General features: G+C 34.5%; 2 protein-coding genes across 3 annotated transcripts in view; one reads left to right on the forward strand and one right to left on the reverse strand.

The window, feature by feature from the left end:
• The window catches only part of Grip91 (gamma-tubulin complex component 3), a 60132-nt gene that overhangs the window by 10760 nt on the left and 34444 nt on the right, over window positions 1-14928 (reverse strand). The gene's annotated exons all lie outside the window — the stretch shown is intronic.
• Window positions 4280-9135, forward strand: LOC137251458 (peroxisomal multifunctional enzyme type 2). The gene is made up of 2 exons (XM_067786068.1): window positions 4280-4537; window positions 8664-9135. Exons 1-2 carry the CDS (start codon window positions 4405-4407, stop codon window positions 8876-8878), a joined length of 348 nt encoding a protein of 115 aa, XP_067642169.1. The 5' UTR covers window positions 4280-4404; the 3' UTR covers window positions 8879-9135.

Below are 14928 nucleotides of genomic sequence, written 5' to 3' on the forward strand. Positions count from 1 at the left end.
CTATTTAAACGTTTTTGTTTTTGTATTCAATAATAGAATGTGCCTAAATTAAAATTTTTTCTTGTCACACTTATGCTGCTACAATAACAAACATTTTATAGGTTGTCTTGTTTTGATTTCGAATTCAAAACTCATTACGAGCATTTTCTATTAGCAATATAGGAGTACGAGCCGTGTCCGTGCGCATCTTGCGCAACATATATAAAAGTCTCATATCAAATATCAACAGAAATCGCTGCCATCTGGCGAATGTCAAATATTCACAATAGTGCCATAGTACAAATAGATTTCTTTGTGTGCTTACAATCGTTTATTTTCAACAAATTATTTAATAAAATATAGCAAAAGCACTACGACTAATAATGCCCAAAGCTCGCTAATAGGACGAATCCCCATCTTTACAACCAAAACTTTATTTATAGATTTGTATTCCACATAAGAGCGAAAAAGGGACATGTACATAAAAACAGCAATTAGAAACCAGTAAGGAAGGCTAAGTTCGGGTGTAACCGAACATTACCTACTCAGCTGAGAGCTTTGGAGACAAAATAAGGGAAAATCACCATTTAGCAAAATGAACCTACGGTAACCCTGGAATGTGTTTGTATGACATGTGTATCAAATGAAAGGTGTTAATGATTATTTAAAACGTAGTGGGCCTTAGTTCTATAGGTGGACGCCTTTTCGAGATATCGCAATAAGGGTGGACCAGGGGTGACTCTAGAATGTGTTTGTACGATATGGGTATCAAATTAAAAGTATTAATCAGGGCTTTAAAAGGGAGTAGCCCATAGTTGTATATGTGAAGGCGTTTTCGACCAGGGTGACCCAGAACATCTTCTGTCGGGTACCGCTAATTTATTTATATATGTCATAACACGAACAGTATTCCTGCCAAGATTCCAAGGGCTTTAGATTTCGCCCTGCAGAACTTTTTCATTTTCTTCTACTTAATATGGTAGGTGTCACACCCGTTTTACCAAGTTTTTTCTAAAGTTATATTTTGCGTCAATAAACCAATCCAATTACCATGTTTCATCTCTTTTTTCATATTTGGTACAGAATTATGGCATTTTTTTCATTTTTCGTAATTTTCGATATAGGAAGTGGGCGTGGTCATATTCGGATTTCGGCCATATTTTATACCAAGATAAGGTGACTTCAGATAAGTACGTGAACTAAGTTTAGTTAAGATATGTCGTTTTTCGCGCAAGTTATCGTGTTAACGGCCGAGCGGAAGGACAGACGGTGGAATGTGTATAAAAACTGGGCGTGGCTTCAACCGATTTCGGCCATTTTCACAGAAAACAGTTATCGTCATAGAATCTATGTCCCTACCAAATTAAAAGTATTCTAGACGAATTAAATGAAAAAGGGCGGAGTTACGCCCATTTTGAAATTTTCTTTTATCTTTGTATTTTGTTGCACCATATCATTACTGAAGTCAAATGTTGACATAATTTACTTTTATACTGTAAAGATATTAAATTTTTTATTAAAATTTGACTTAAAAAAAAATTTTTTTTAAAAGTGGGCGTGTTCGTCATCCGATTTCGCTAATTTTTATTTATCACACATATAGTAATAGGAGTAACGTGCCTACCAAATTTTATCATGATATCTTCAACGACTGCCAAATTACAGCTTGCAAAACTTTTAAATTACCTTCTTTTAAAAGTTTGCGTCATAAGGTCAACGCACCTACCAAGTTTCATCGCTTTATCCGTCTTTGGTAATAAATTATCGCACTTTTTCGGTTTTTTTGAAATTTTCGATATCGAAAAAGTGGGCGTGGTTGTAGTTGATTTTAAATAGCGATCTGAGATGAGCGCCCAGGAACCTACATACCAAATTTCATCAAGATACCTCAAAATTTACTCAAGTTATCGTGTTTACAGACAGACGGACAGACGGACGGACGGACATGGCTAAATGAATTTCTTTTTTCACCCAGATCATTTTCATATATAGAAGTTCATATCTATCTCGATTAGTGTATGCCGTTACGGATTACCGTTTTGCGAACAAAGTTAATATACTCTGTGAGCTCTGCTCAGCTGAGTATAATGATATATGAGATTACATATAAGTTTTTAACGATCACAAGAGGATAAAATTTTTACCCGCTTTAAAAAATTAGGAATAAAAAATAAATAGCTTTCTACACCTTTTTCAGAAAATTACAATTCATGTTTAGAATTTGGAATTTAAATTCAGAAATTTACAATTCAAGTTCAGAGTTGCCAATTCAGGTTCAGAAAATTACAATTTAAGTTCAGAGTTTCCAATTCAGGTTCAAAAAATTACAATTCAAGTTCAGAAATTCCAATTTAGGTTTGGAAAATTACAATTCAAGTTCAGAATTTTCATTTCAAGTTCAGAAAATTACATTTCAAGATGGTAAATGTTAGCGCTAATAATTTTATACAAGGATATGGAGGCCTACTATTTGTTAAGGATGCATTGGACTTCTTAACTCACTTAAATCAATTTTGCTCACATGAAGGAGATAGCGAAAACAAACCGTTTCCTCTCTCCTCCTCTTATAAGAGGTCAGTTTCAAGAACATCCAGCTATATTCTAAAGTTCACAAGCATTGATCTGCATTGAGTATGACAGCAGTTATAACGAAATCAACGGAGCGTCCACAATCCCGCAAGTAACGTATGAGTACTTTGTGCACAGATCGAGTCTTTTTACTCCACCTGCCTATTGCAACTCTGTGGAGGTCTCCCCCTTCCACTGCTTCCAAACCGCGGTGTCGACTGAAGTACTTTCATGGCCGGAGCGTCCTCCACCTGCCTCTTGCAACTCTGTGGAGGTCTCCCCCTTCGACTGTTTCCAAACTGCGGTGTCGACTGAAGTACTTTCATGGCCAGAGCGTCCTCTTGCACTTGTTGTAAAGTTATCCTCCGTTTGATTTCTTAGCGCGGGATGTACACGCCTTGTAGAAAACTTGGGGTACAGTATATCCAAGCCACCATTGTCAACGAAGCATTAAAACTTTAGCAAATAACAATGTAAGTAGTACATTACGTAGTATGAATTGGAATAACTTTTGAAAAATAACACCCTACTTATAATTTTCTGAGTTCAATTGTAATTTTCTGAACTTGAATTGTAATTTTCTGAACTTAATTGTAATTTTCGGAACTTGAAATGAAAATTTTGAACTTGAATTGTAATTTTCTGAACTCTACCTGACGCCAATGCAAAAGGGGATATTAAGGACTGTGCGAGTTTACATTACTGTCAGCATTGAATAAATAGTATGTATGTACGTACGTCAGTTATTTAGTTGGCCATTACTGCTTTTTGCGGCACTTAAATGGGTTTACGGTTCGTTGAAAGGTTTTACAGTTATCTATCTTAATACCCTTAAATGTGTTTCCATCCCTGAAAGATCGTAAAAACTTCCAGCTGCTTTGTTGATTTGTCGTTGGAAGTAGGAAGTAAAACATATGTCATTCTAGACTTGATCAAAAGATACACTAAAAACTCATTACAGTTGAATTCATGATGTATTGCTAACGTTACCAAGTTATTAACCAATATATGTCAGGGGACTGATTCGCGGCAGTCGGCATAGTACCAGAAGATACTGATCGGATAAGTGACAATCGGTGCAAGTAACATTTTTCTAAATTCTTTGGGAGTAAGTTGACATTTTTTGTATATTTAGAATACCATTGTTTTAGCGAAGTTTTTGCATAAATTAGGTATAATAAAATTTTGGTGTTCTAGCATAGGTGAAAATCTTTGGTTGGATATGACGTGCATACAAATAGTTTGTTTTTATGAACTGTAAACATTTTTTTTGGGAAAAAATAAATATGTTTATTGGAAACGTTAATATTATGAACGTAACAGTTTGGCACGGCGTTACTTATGGAAGCCAACACTGAAGATAACCAAATGATGAATCTCTGTAATTAAATCTAGTAAGGGTTCATCGATATTCACCTTATAGGTGATGTGGAGAAAAGTACTAAAAAGTTAGCATATTTTACTTCTAAAAAATGCAAAGAACAACATTTTTTCGGGGACGTTGGTGAAAATTTTTCAGATAGCCGAATGATAGAACAAAGAAGAATTCATAGCAAGATAATTGACGGCTCATTTCACCTGGTTATTCCACCATTATCCATTCCATGTATGCCCGGGAACATGTCGTACGTAGCAAACAACATGTTGCAAGCAACATTGTATGTATACATATTGTAAAGTCATTTCACAGTGCATTCGACATACATAAAATCCACATGCGTAGTAAATTTTCTCTTTACTTGACGTTTACCTTTTCGCCTGTCAGCATTGTGTGGACTTTGACTGGCAGTGCAATAAAATCATTCATAATAAATTTTATTTTCTTTGTAATAGAATAAGTGTGATTTATTAGGAACAATGGCACTCGCTTCTGATGCTGTTTTTCAAAAAATTATTGATGGATTAAAGGAAAACAAAGCTAAAGCAAAAGCGATCAATGGAGTTTTCCTTTACAAAATCACTAAAGATGGCAAAATGGCCAAAGAATGGAGTAAGTAGATTTGTACGTCATTGGGTGTGTGTTTTTATACATACATATATATGTACGTACTCCTTTGAGTAGTTCATTAAAGTTGAGCACATTATCAAAGTTCATATGGTCGCCGCCGCGGTAAGAGCTACTAATTTCACTTCTTATTCGGATTGCTTTACAAGGTGGTGATCAAGGAGATAATAGGGGAACTCATTTAACCTTATAAATGCCTTATAAAGTGTGTAAACGTATAAATTTATCTAGTGCGTAAACGAACTGTCAAATTTTGTATGAAAAATCATTTACACAGTTTGTATGACTTTACGCGCACATTTCATGGTGTAAACGCGGTAAACTCAAAGGAATGCAACCTTGAAGAAAACATAATTGCCGTCCTTTTCATCAGAAATCTCCGATATCAGCAAGTCATTTACAAGAATTTCTTAGTAAAGGTGGTTTAGTTTTAATTTTTCACTTAATCTTGGCATTTTTTAATTTGTATAACAATTAAAAATTTGTTTGGCAATAATACAGCTGATCGAAAATTAAGTTTATCAAGAATATTACTAGGTGCGTTCATATAACAGCGTGTGTAAATAGATATAATTTTACACCTTATAAATTTATATGCTTTAATGAGCCCCCTAATGTTTAATGAACTTTACATAATTTTCAAATAAACATTATTTTGACGCAATAGCCACGCTTCAACTCGTCAATGTATTTAAAGTTTAAAATGAAGTGATCGTGATTTTAATTACATATTTAATCGACAGTTGGTTTAGAAAGTTCAGCAAGTTCCAAATAGGCTTATAGATAGTAAAATAATGAAATAGAAGTGAAAAAATATACTTTCGTTGGGGTGGACTCAGTAGCTGCGAGTTTTAAAATGTACACTTTTCTACATATAATTTTTATAAAAGAAAAATGTTCATTTCAAAACACACTTCTGAATACAGACCCTGATACGTTTGGATTGGACTGGATCATAGACAAAACGATTAACGATTACAGTAATCGTAATTTCAGCTTTTTTAAAATTACGATTACAGTAAACATTATCGAACGAACCGCGATTGCGATCATTACGTAATCGCAGTTTTAACAATTACGTGATCGTAATTTTAAGTTTTTCAAAACTACGATTACTGTAATCGTTGCTTAGGATTACTTTTATTGAATTGGGATAAAATTAACTATTATTCGCTATTAAAGTAGATGTAATTGAAATAAACTCATGCAAATGTCCGGTCAATTTACACATAAAAAAGTGATAAAGGTCAAAAGGCTTTTAAGTTTTTCTCAAAAACGGCAAGTTTTATCAAAAAATAACCCAGACCAAAGTTTTAGATCTCGAAATTTTCTACATATTGCAACAAAGAGGATAAATATAATAAGAGCCATCACTCGTTATTTTTTAGGCAATTACTCGATGTAAACTGTGATGTAGTCGCTACTTTTGTTTTATTAGGGACATTTTTGAATTGCCTTCCATTTATCCATGCGGTGTTGTCACTTTATGCAAACGTGTTTTTTGGAAAGAGAATTAAATAATTAATTAAATACAGTCGGAAAAATAAATACAAATACCCCATGAAAATGTATAGAAGACATTTATAAACATCTCGCCCAAAAAAAAAAAGTAGCGACTACCTCATAGTTTACATCGAGTAAATTCCTAAAAAGTAACGAGTGACTGCTCTTATTATATTTATCCTCTTTGATTGCAATACAAAAACTAAAGAGGATAAATATAATAAGAGACGTCACTCGTTGCTTTGCGTAATGTTTTTGGTTAGGGTAATCGCAGGTTTTTTTTGGGCGAGATGTGCATAAAATGTCTTCTATACATTTAGTGGAGTATTTGTGTTTATTTTTCCGACTGTATTTAATTAATTAATTCTCTTTCCAAAAATCACATTTGCATAAGGTGCCTACACGGCATGGATAAATGCGAGACAATTAAAAACGCCCCTCACAGAAAACATTACACATCAATTTTTTCGATTTCCAGCGAGTTACTAGCCACTCGTAGCAGACTGGTGGCTCTTATTTATTTATCCTCTTTGCAAAAACTATGTACATAAATTATAGTAATAATAAACCCAGCGGATTATCTACCAAAATCCGCCCAACCGACACGAAGGTGCATCCGCATGACGTACGGATTTGTTATAAACGTTTGCCAAGTCGATTAAAGACAGGGGTTTGTTAACGTCGAGATCTAAAATTGCTCAGCTACAGGAAAAAACTCATCAGCATGAAAGACTTAACAGATAAATATGAATAGATTGTAAATTAAAGATGGATGAAATTTGGAAAAGTTATGCCTATGACTAAGAAAAGCCACTATTTAGTAAAGGAGGAAAGTGCAGTTTTCTTAATAATGTAAAAGGGAAAATGAGCTGGAAACCAAACCGGTTAGTAATGTAAAGACAATTTTCCGTATACATACTAGCCAGGGTAGGAAGATTAGTAAGTTTAAGACGATTTGTATATGAGGGCAGATTATAGAAAGGATCCCAATGAAAATCCCTTAAGGCAAAAAGTAAGAATTGTTCCTGTACTGAGTCTACTCGATCTATTTGGACATGGTGGTTTGAGTTCCAAATGATTGAACCGTGTTCAATCAAGTATCGGTCTAACTAAAGCAGTGAAAAAAGCTTTAGTTTTAAAGGGATCGCTAAATTATTTTCGCTATCGCTTTACAAACGCTAGAATAACTCTTGCCTTATTGACTGACGTTAATATGAAGGTTGGTACTAAGTTTTCAGTTCATAGTAACCCCCTGATCACAAAAGCCTTGCCTTGTTCAAGATATACGTTGTTAATTTTGTGGAAAGCCGGATGAAATGATCCACGCTGAATGATCATATATTTGAATTTTTTAAGATTCAATGGCATATAGTTTATGTCACACCAAGAAACCAGTGTGTCTTATAAGGTCTACACACAAAGAGTCAGAGTCAAGAGTCACTTTCGATGTGTTAAACTATATAAACCATATGTCAGCCCTCGCAATCAAGCTCATTTGTATTTTCACGAGTCATGTCTGTGTTAATTATTCTAAAATATATTTACTAAAACATCGAAACTGACTCTTGACTCTGACTCACTGTGTGTAGACCCTATAAGAAATAGAAAAGTTTACGTCATCAGCATACATCAGAATTTTTTAAAACTTTATTCAAGTGGAGATGCCGTTTATGAATAGCAAAAACAGAATCGGACCGAAATGGCTGCCTTGAGGAACTCGCGAAGAGACATCAATGACATTGGATAATGCATTTTTAAAAACCACTCTTTGTTTTCCGTGAGGAAGGTAAGAAGAGATCAATCGGGTTAGGTCCGGCGGAAAACCCAGCAAAGCAAGTTTATGAATAAGTAACGAGTGACATACAACATTGATGTATATATTTTATCTGAACCCGCCGTGATGTGGTAGCAGCGTGCTCCGCCTACCACAGCGAAGGTCCTGGGTTCAAGTCTCGGGAAAAGCAACATCGAAAATTTAGAAACAAGTTTTTCTAATTACAATTAGAAATCTGCAACGATATTTAAATACTTGGTTTTCCTGAATACGACGTTTTTGCATCTTCTCGCAGAAAAATTGCATGAATCTCGAATCTAAAAGTCACAAAGCATAAGGGACAATATATAAACAACGGCAGTGACGTAAATCTAAAGAGAATAACCAACAGAACAAATATTGAGACACAGTAAACCATCAAATCGCGGATAGCTAACTCACCACTTAAATTAAAATTCGTCAACTTTAATTATTAAATTGAATTTGTTACATAATAAGCACAGTTTTACAATTTCGCAACTTTTTAAATCACTTTTTTGTGAAATTTATCTAAAACAGGCAGAAAATGTAGTGAATTATCTATCGCCAGTTTAGCACTTTCCATTTCTGTTCTTCGTTGGTTACTTTCATAGCTTCAAGTTTCTCTGAACAACGACATAACGAATATGCTCGTGGTTTTTGATGTGAGTACATTTTTAACCTACAGCACAATTTTTTTGAAAGTGGCTTTTACTGACGGTGCAATGCGCTGATATGATCGATTATGGTTTTAATTTTATTCGCAAACTTTTGTATTGCTTTAATATTTATTCTAATACTGTTTTTTTTTCACAGCATTAGACTGCAAAAATGCTAAAGCCTACGAGGGTCCAGCTCAAGGTATCAAAGTCGATACCACACTTACTGTAGCGGATGATGATATGGTGGATATTGCACTGGGTAGACTAAATCCACAGTCTGCCTTCATGAAGGGCAAACTCAAGATTTCCGGCAACATTATGCTCGCTCAAAAACTAACTCCTCTTCTAAAGACCGAAGCTAAGTTGTAGGCGAGTTCTGAAGATGTGGTGTGGTGGTACAAAATGAGATCCGTAAACATTCTTTGCAAAAAATTATAGAATTATTAATCGACTAGAATAATTTTTTTGTTTGGTGTGAAAAGTTCAATTTTAAGGGAAAAGGTTTTATTTTATCCAATGCAAAAGGTCACATTAGGCATTGTATATTAAGCAAATATTATAATGACGTATTTTGAAACAAAACAAATAAAAATAAAATACAACTTCGATAACGAAGGCTTTAACTACATTAGCATTTCATTAATCAATAACAAATACTACATAGAGTTCGAACAACTTGACCTTTGGCAAATTGTAAATACGTGCCTTATCTTAAGAGAAATGTATTGGGATTAAATTAACAGCTAATCACTGTTGGAGACATATTCGTTAAAATAATTTCACGTACATATGTACAAAATTTAGTAATTATACTAAAGCTAATTAACATCTCATAAATAATCAACATTTTGGCATTTTTAATGGGTTGGACTTCTTTACGCAAGGTTTTACATAGTAAACAAGAAATTAAATTGTTGGACGCATGCAATTTTTGTCAAATGTATATATAAGAGAACCGAGTGAGTATACCCGTTTCCAATTAAAAAGTATGAAATCATCATGCAGACGTAAAAAGGTTATTTTCGAAAGATGCCCCATAGGAAATGCGCTCTTTCTATTTCAAATAAAAGAAATATAAGAAAACGCGAGTTAAGCGAACGAGAAACTCTTGTCATCGAATAAAAGTTAAAAATTCCAAAGGCACTCACTGAAATTCGAGAAGTTAGAAGATTCGAATAAGCGATGGATGTTGACATCAAACAACATTGTATGTCTTATGTGGAAGCATCCTATAAAATTTCAAGCTTGCAGGTAATAAAATGAGGAAGAAATCAGGAAAATCCTGTTATCTTAGAAATCGGCTGTATGAGAGATATACATATACTATAGTTGTCCGATCCGATCGTTTCCAGACGGTCATGGCTGAATCCAATCACTGACCATTTTGGTAAACTTCTTGGTGGGTTATCTCTTCTCCTTTAATGACTTACAATTTTCGAGATTCGGACCAAACTTAATACACAATTTCATTTTCATGAAAGGTATAAAAAGTGCTCATAATTTTAAGAATTTTGCGCCTAAGGTAAGCGGAGTCACATGTACACCGACCAGTAAAATGTAACAGCAAGTATGGCTTGCATATCTTATAACGTTTTTTTTTTGTTAAATAAAAAAGAAACCTTAATATATTGTATAATGTAAACAAATTTCGGAAACATATTCGAAAAAAATTTGGAAAACTTTTTGACCATGCAGTTTGCAGCCCAATTCACTTTGATCTAACAATTTACAAGTTGGAAACCTCGAAAATCGTATTCATTTTTGATTTTTTTTTTTCGGAGGTAAAATATTTGGGAAAATTTTTATATCTATATATTTTTTATAAATACATACTAGGAAACACAGATGTACACCTACAGAGTTAAAAAATATCTAAATACAATTTTTAGAATATCTGTGCAACTTTTTAAAACTTTTCAAACTGTCACATTTTTTTCGAAAACGTAACACGATTAAATAAAGAAAATGGAAAAAAGGAGAAAATAAAAGATAAAAGTTCCAATTTATATTTAATGTTTTTCTTTATTCGCAAGTATGAATGAATTTCAATATGAATGGGTGTAGGCTTGTACTGCTTTTAAATGGAAGCAGCTGGGCATATCAATGAATTTTGTTTTAGTGGACTTTTAAATTTTATTGGAAACGTCTCATTTTTATACTCAGCTGAGCAGAGCTCACAGAGTATATTAACTTTGTTCGCATAACGGTAATCCGTAACGGCATAAACAATCGAGATAGATATGAACTTCTATATATGAAAATGATCTGGGCGAAAAAAGAAATTTATTTAGCCATGTCCGTCCGTCTGTCTGTCCGTCCGTAAACACGATAACTTGAGTAAATTTTGAAGTATCTTGATGAAATTTGGTATGTAGGTTCCTGGGCACTCATCTCAGATCGTTATTTAAAATGAACGAAATCGGACTATAACCACGCCCACTTTTTCGATATCGAAAATTTCGAAAAACCCGAAAAGTGCGATAATTCATTACCAAAGACAGATAAAGCGATGAAACTTGGTAGGTGGGTTGACCTTATGACGCAGAATAGAAAATTAGTAAACTTTTGGACAATGGGCGTGGCACCGCCCACTTTTGAAAGAAGGTAATTTGAAAGTTTTGCAAGCCGTGATTTGGCAGTCGTTGAAGATATCATGATGAAATTTTGCAGGAACGTTACTCCTATTCCTATACATATGTGTGTTAAATAAAAATTAGCAAAATCGGGTGACGAACACGCCCACTTTAAAAAAAAAAAATTTTTAAGTCAAATTATAACAAAAAATTTAATATCTTTACAGTATATAAGTAAATTATGTCAACATTCAACTCCAGTAATGATATGGTGCAACAAAATACAAAAATAAAAGAAAATTTCAAAATGGGTTTGGCTCCGCCCTTTTTTCATTTAATTTCTCTAGAATACTTTTAACCATAACTCGAACAAAAATTAAGCAGTCCTTGATAATTTGGTAGGGGCATGGATTCTATGACGATAACTGTTTTCTGGGCGAAATCGGTTGAAGCCACGCCCAGTTTTTATACACAGTCGACCGCCTGTCCTTCCGCTCGGCCGTTATCACGATAACTTGAGCAAAAATCGATATATCTTTACTAAACTTGGTTCACGTACTTATCTGAACTCACTTTTTCTTGGTATAAAAATGGCCGAAATCCGACTATGGCCACGCCCACTTTTTCGATATCGAAAATTACGAAAAATGAAAAAAATGCTATAATTCTATACCAAATATGAAAAAAGGGATGAAACATTGTAATTGGATTGGTTTATTGACGCAAAATATAACTTTAGAAAAAACTTTTTAAAATGGGTGTGACATCTACTATATTAAGTAGAATAAAATGGAAAAGCTCTGCAGGGCGAAATCAAAAGCCCTTGGAATCTTGGCAGGAATACTGTTCGTGGTATTACATATATAAATAAATTAGCGGTACCCGGCAGATGAGGTTCTGGGTCACCCTGGTCCACATTTTGGTCGATATCTCGAAAACGTCTTCACATATACAACTAGGGGCCACTCCCTTATAAAACCCTCATTAATACCTTTAATTTGATATCCCTATCGTACAAACACATTCTAGAGTCCCCCATAGTCCACCTTTATGGCGATATCTCGAAAAGGCGGCCACCTATAGAACTAAGGCCCACTCCCATTTAAAATACTCATTATCACCTTTCGTTTGATACCCATAACGTACAAACACATTCTAGAGTTACCCCTGATCCACCTTTATGGCGATATCTCGAAAAGGCGTCCACCTATAGAACTAAGGCCCACTCCCATTTAAAATACTCATTATCACCTTTCGTTTGATACCCATAACGTACAAACAAATTCTAGAGTCACCCCTGGTCCACCTTTATGGCGATATCTCGAAAAGGCGTCCACCTATAGAACTAAGGCCCACTCCCTTTTAAAATACTCATTAACACCTTTCATTTGATTCCCATATCGTACAAGCACAGTCTAGAGTCACCCCTGGTCCACCTTTATGGCGATATCTCGAAAAGGCGTCGACCTATAGAACTAAAGCCCACTACCTTTTAAGATACTCATTAACGCCCTTCATTTGATTCCCATATCGTACAACCACATTCTAGAGTCACCCCTGGTCCATCTTTATGGTGATATCCCGAAATGGCGTCCACCTATACAACTATGGCCCACTCCCTTTTAAAATACTCTTTAATACCTTCCATTAGATACCCATGTCATACAAACACATTCTAGGGTTACCCTAGGTTCATTTTCCTACATGGTGATCATTCATACATTCATACAAGTGAAAAATCTTTCTATTCTTCCATTGCCATATTATTGCTGTCAAATAATAGCTGACAGGGAGAATGGATGTCGCGAATGGCCAGAGAATGGAAGACAGGTTTGTTTTTTGCTCGCGGTTATTAAGCTGAACTGCCATGACTTGCCCATTTGTGTCTCAAATCAGCTTTTCTTTTAAATGTATATGCTGAAAATTAGACTACGTATTTCTATTCATTTCTAAAATCTAGTTAACAGATAAAATCTGAGCAGCCAGTTAAGCAAACATTTTAAAATATGTAAATAATGCAATAAACCAGTCGTCTACAAAAATTTTTGAAAAACAATATTGAGCAAATAATTTAAGTAATCGAACAGCGATTGAACAGGTGATCGAGGCTGTTTACTATTGTGAACGTTTTTGTCAAACATTCGCCACTTGTATGAATTCACAATGATGGTGATTTTCCCTTATTTTGGCTCCAAAGCTCTCAGCAGAGTATGTAATGTTCGGTTACACCCGAACTTAGCCTTCCTTACTTGTTTTATTTTCTTTCTTTTGGTATAATGAAAAATGTTATTCAAAAAAGTTGAGGGGAGTATTTACGATGTTGATGGTCTTTTGCCGGATATATATCCGGTAATTTCCGTAACAACCGTCATTAGGATACAAGCCCGGCCATCTCAGAACGATTTCGTATGACCATGTTAAACTTTCTAGGCCATTCCCTAGTTCCATGAGAACGTTTGGGTCACCTGAGCTCGCTTACTAAATATTGTGACGAATATGAGCATCACTAATCTGCTACTAAATAAATACACAACAACAATAAATCAGCCACTCTTATGTAGAATGCGACGAAGACATATCTCACACACACAAGTATCTAGTTATCATCCGAAGTAGTTACTCACACATACACACGCAAATGGCTATGGGAGAGGCATGGACTACAGATATACATGTATATAGCTGGTAACTAACCAAGCATGAGCAATTGTTCGCGAAATTACTAGACCTTAGGAGAAATGGGTGGACGAAGAAACCGAGAGTATAAAAGCAGCGCAAGATGAGTAATAAGTATTCAGTTTGATTAAAACACGCTATTAGTTGTGAAGTACTACTCCCAAAGTAATCTAAATAAAGACCAGTTTGCAATACTGAATATTTGAGTGATTTATTCAACAGTTTAGCGATTCGAACGTTAGCAGAAGGTGCATAAATATCAAAAATTCCCAGAATTCGTTACAATATGTGTGTGTAAAATACATTCATATTTTTAACAGGATTCCCCCGAGTAGGTGAAGCTGACAATTGGGTTACGGACGCTGTGAATATTTGTATTGCGCTTATCAACCCATTGAATCCCAATGCGCCTCATCGCAGTTATCGGTTTCCCTGCATGTAAACTATAAAGGAAATTGTTTATTTTTTAATTTAATTAAAGTTTGTTGCGCTGTCACGAATTTTACCCAGAATGAGCATTAACATTCAGACAAGGTGTAATATGAGTTTTTGCCAAGTTGACTCGTTAAAATATCATTCGATGTGAAAGCTGATGATGTCATTGAGTAAGTTTTTAAACTTAGTTACATCTTAGTTGTAGCCGGTCAATAAATTATTGTAAATATTTTTGTGTTATGATAGGCTTTTCTTGACCATAATGTTGCTTTTAGTGCAAGTAAAACTCCACTATTACGTCCCAACGTTTCGCTAAGCACCTTAGCTTCCTCAGGGGCGAAACTGCATTTATTTAAATATTTTTTCAATTTACCAACGTAATTTGACATGAAATTATAAAAATAGTTGTTTAAAATTTCAACAATGTCCAAAAATTAAAACCAAACAAAAACAATAAACGAAAATGGACTTACATACATATACATATATGTTAAATTTTCTATTATAAAAACATATCGCTAATACCATCTGTATGTGGTACAATTGTCAAACTAAAGAACAGAATTTAAAGGCATAACAAATAAGCCGCGGAAATGCAATCCGTGTCTTCTTTTATGTTTACTGTTTTGTTCCTTTTCTCCATTATTCGTAAGCTCTCTATAGTGTATCTGATTTTTGTTCGTTTCTCTTTGTCTAATATTTTGACATTTTTCATATCAGCTGAGTGACCGCTTG

Source organism: Eurosta solidaginis, chromosome 4 (assembly GCF_040869045.1).
Source record: "Eurosta solidaginis isolate ZX-2024a chromosome 4, ASM4086904v1, whole genome shotgun sequence".
NCBI classification, from domain to species: domain Eukaryota; kingdom Metazoa; phylum Arthropoda; class Insecta; order Diptera; family Tephritidae; genus Eurosta; species Eurosta solidaginis.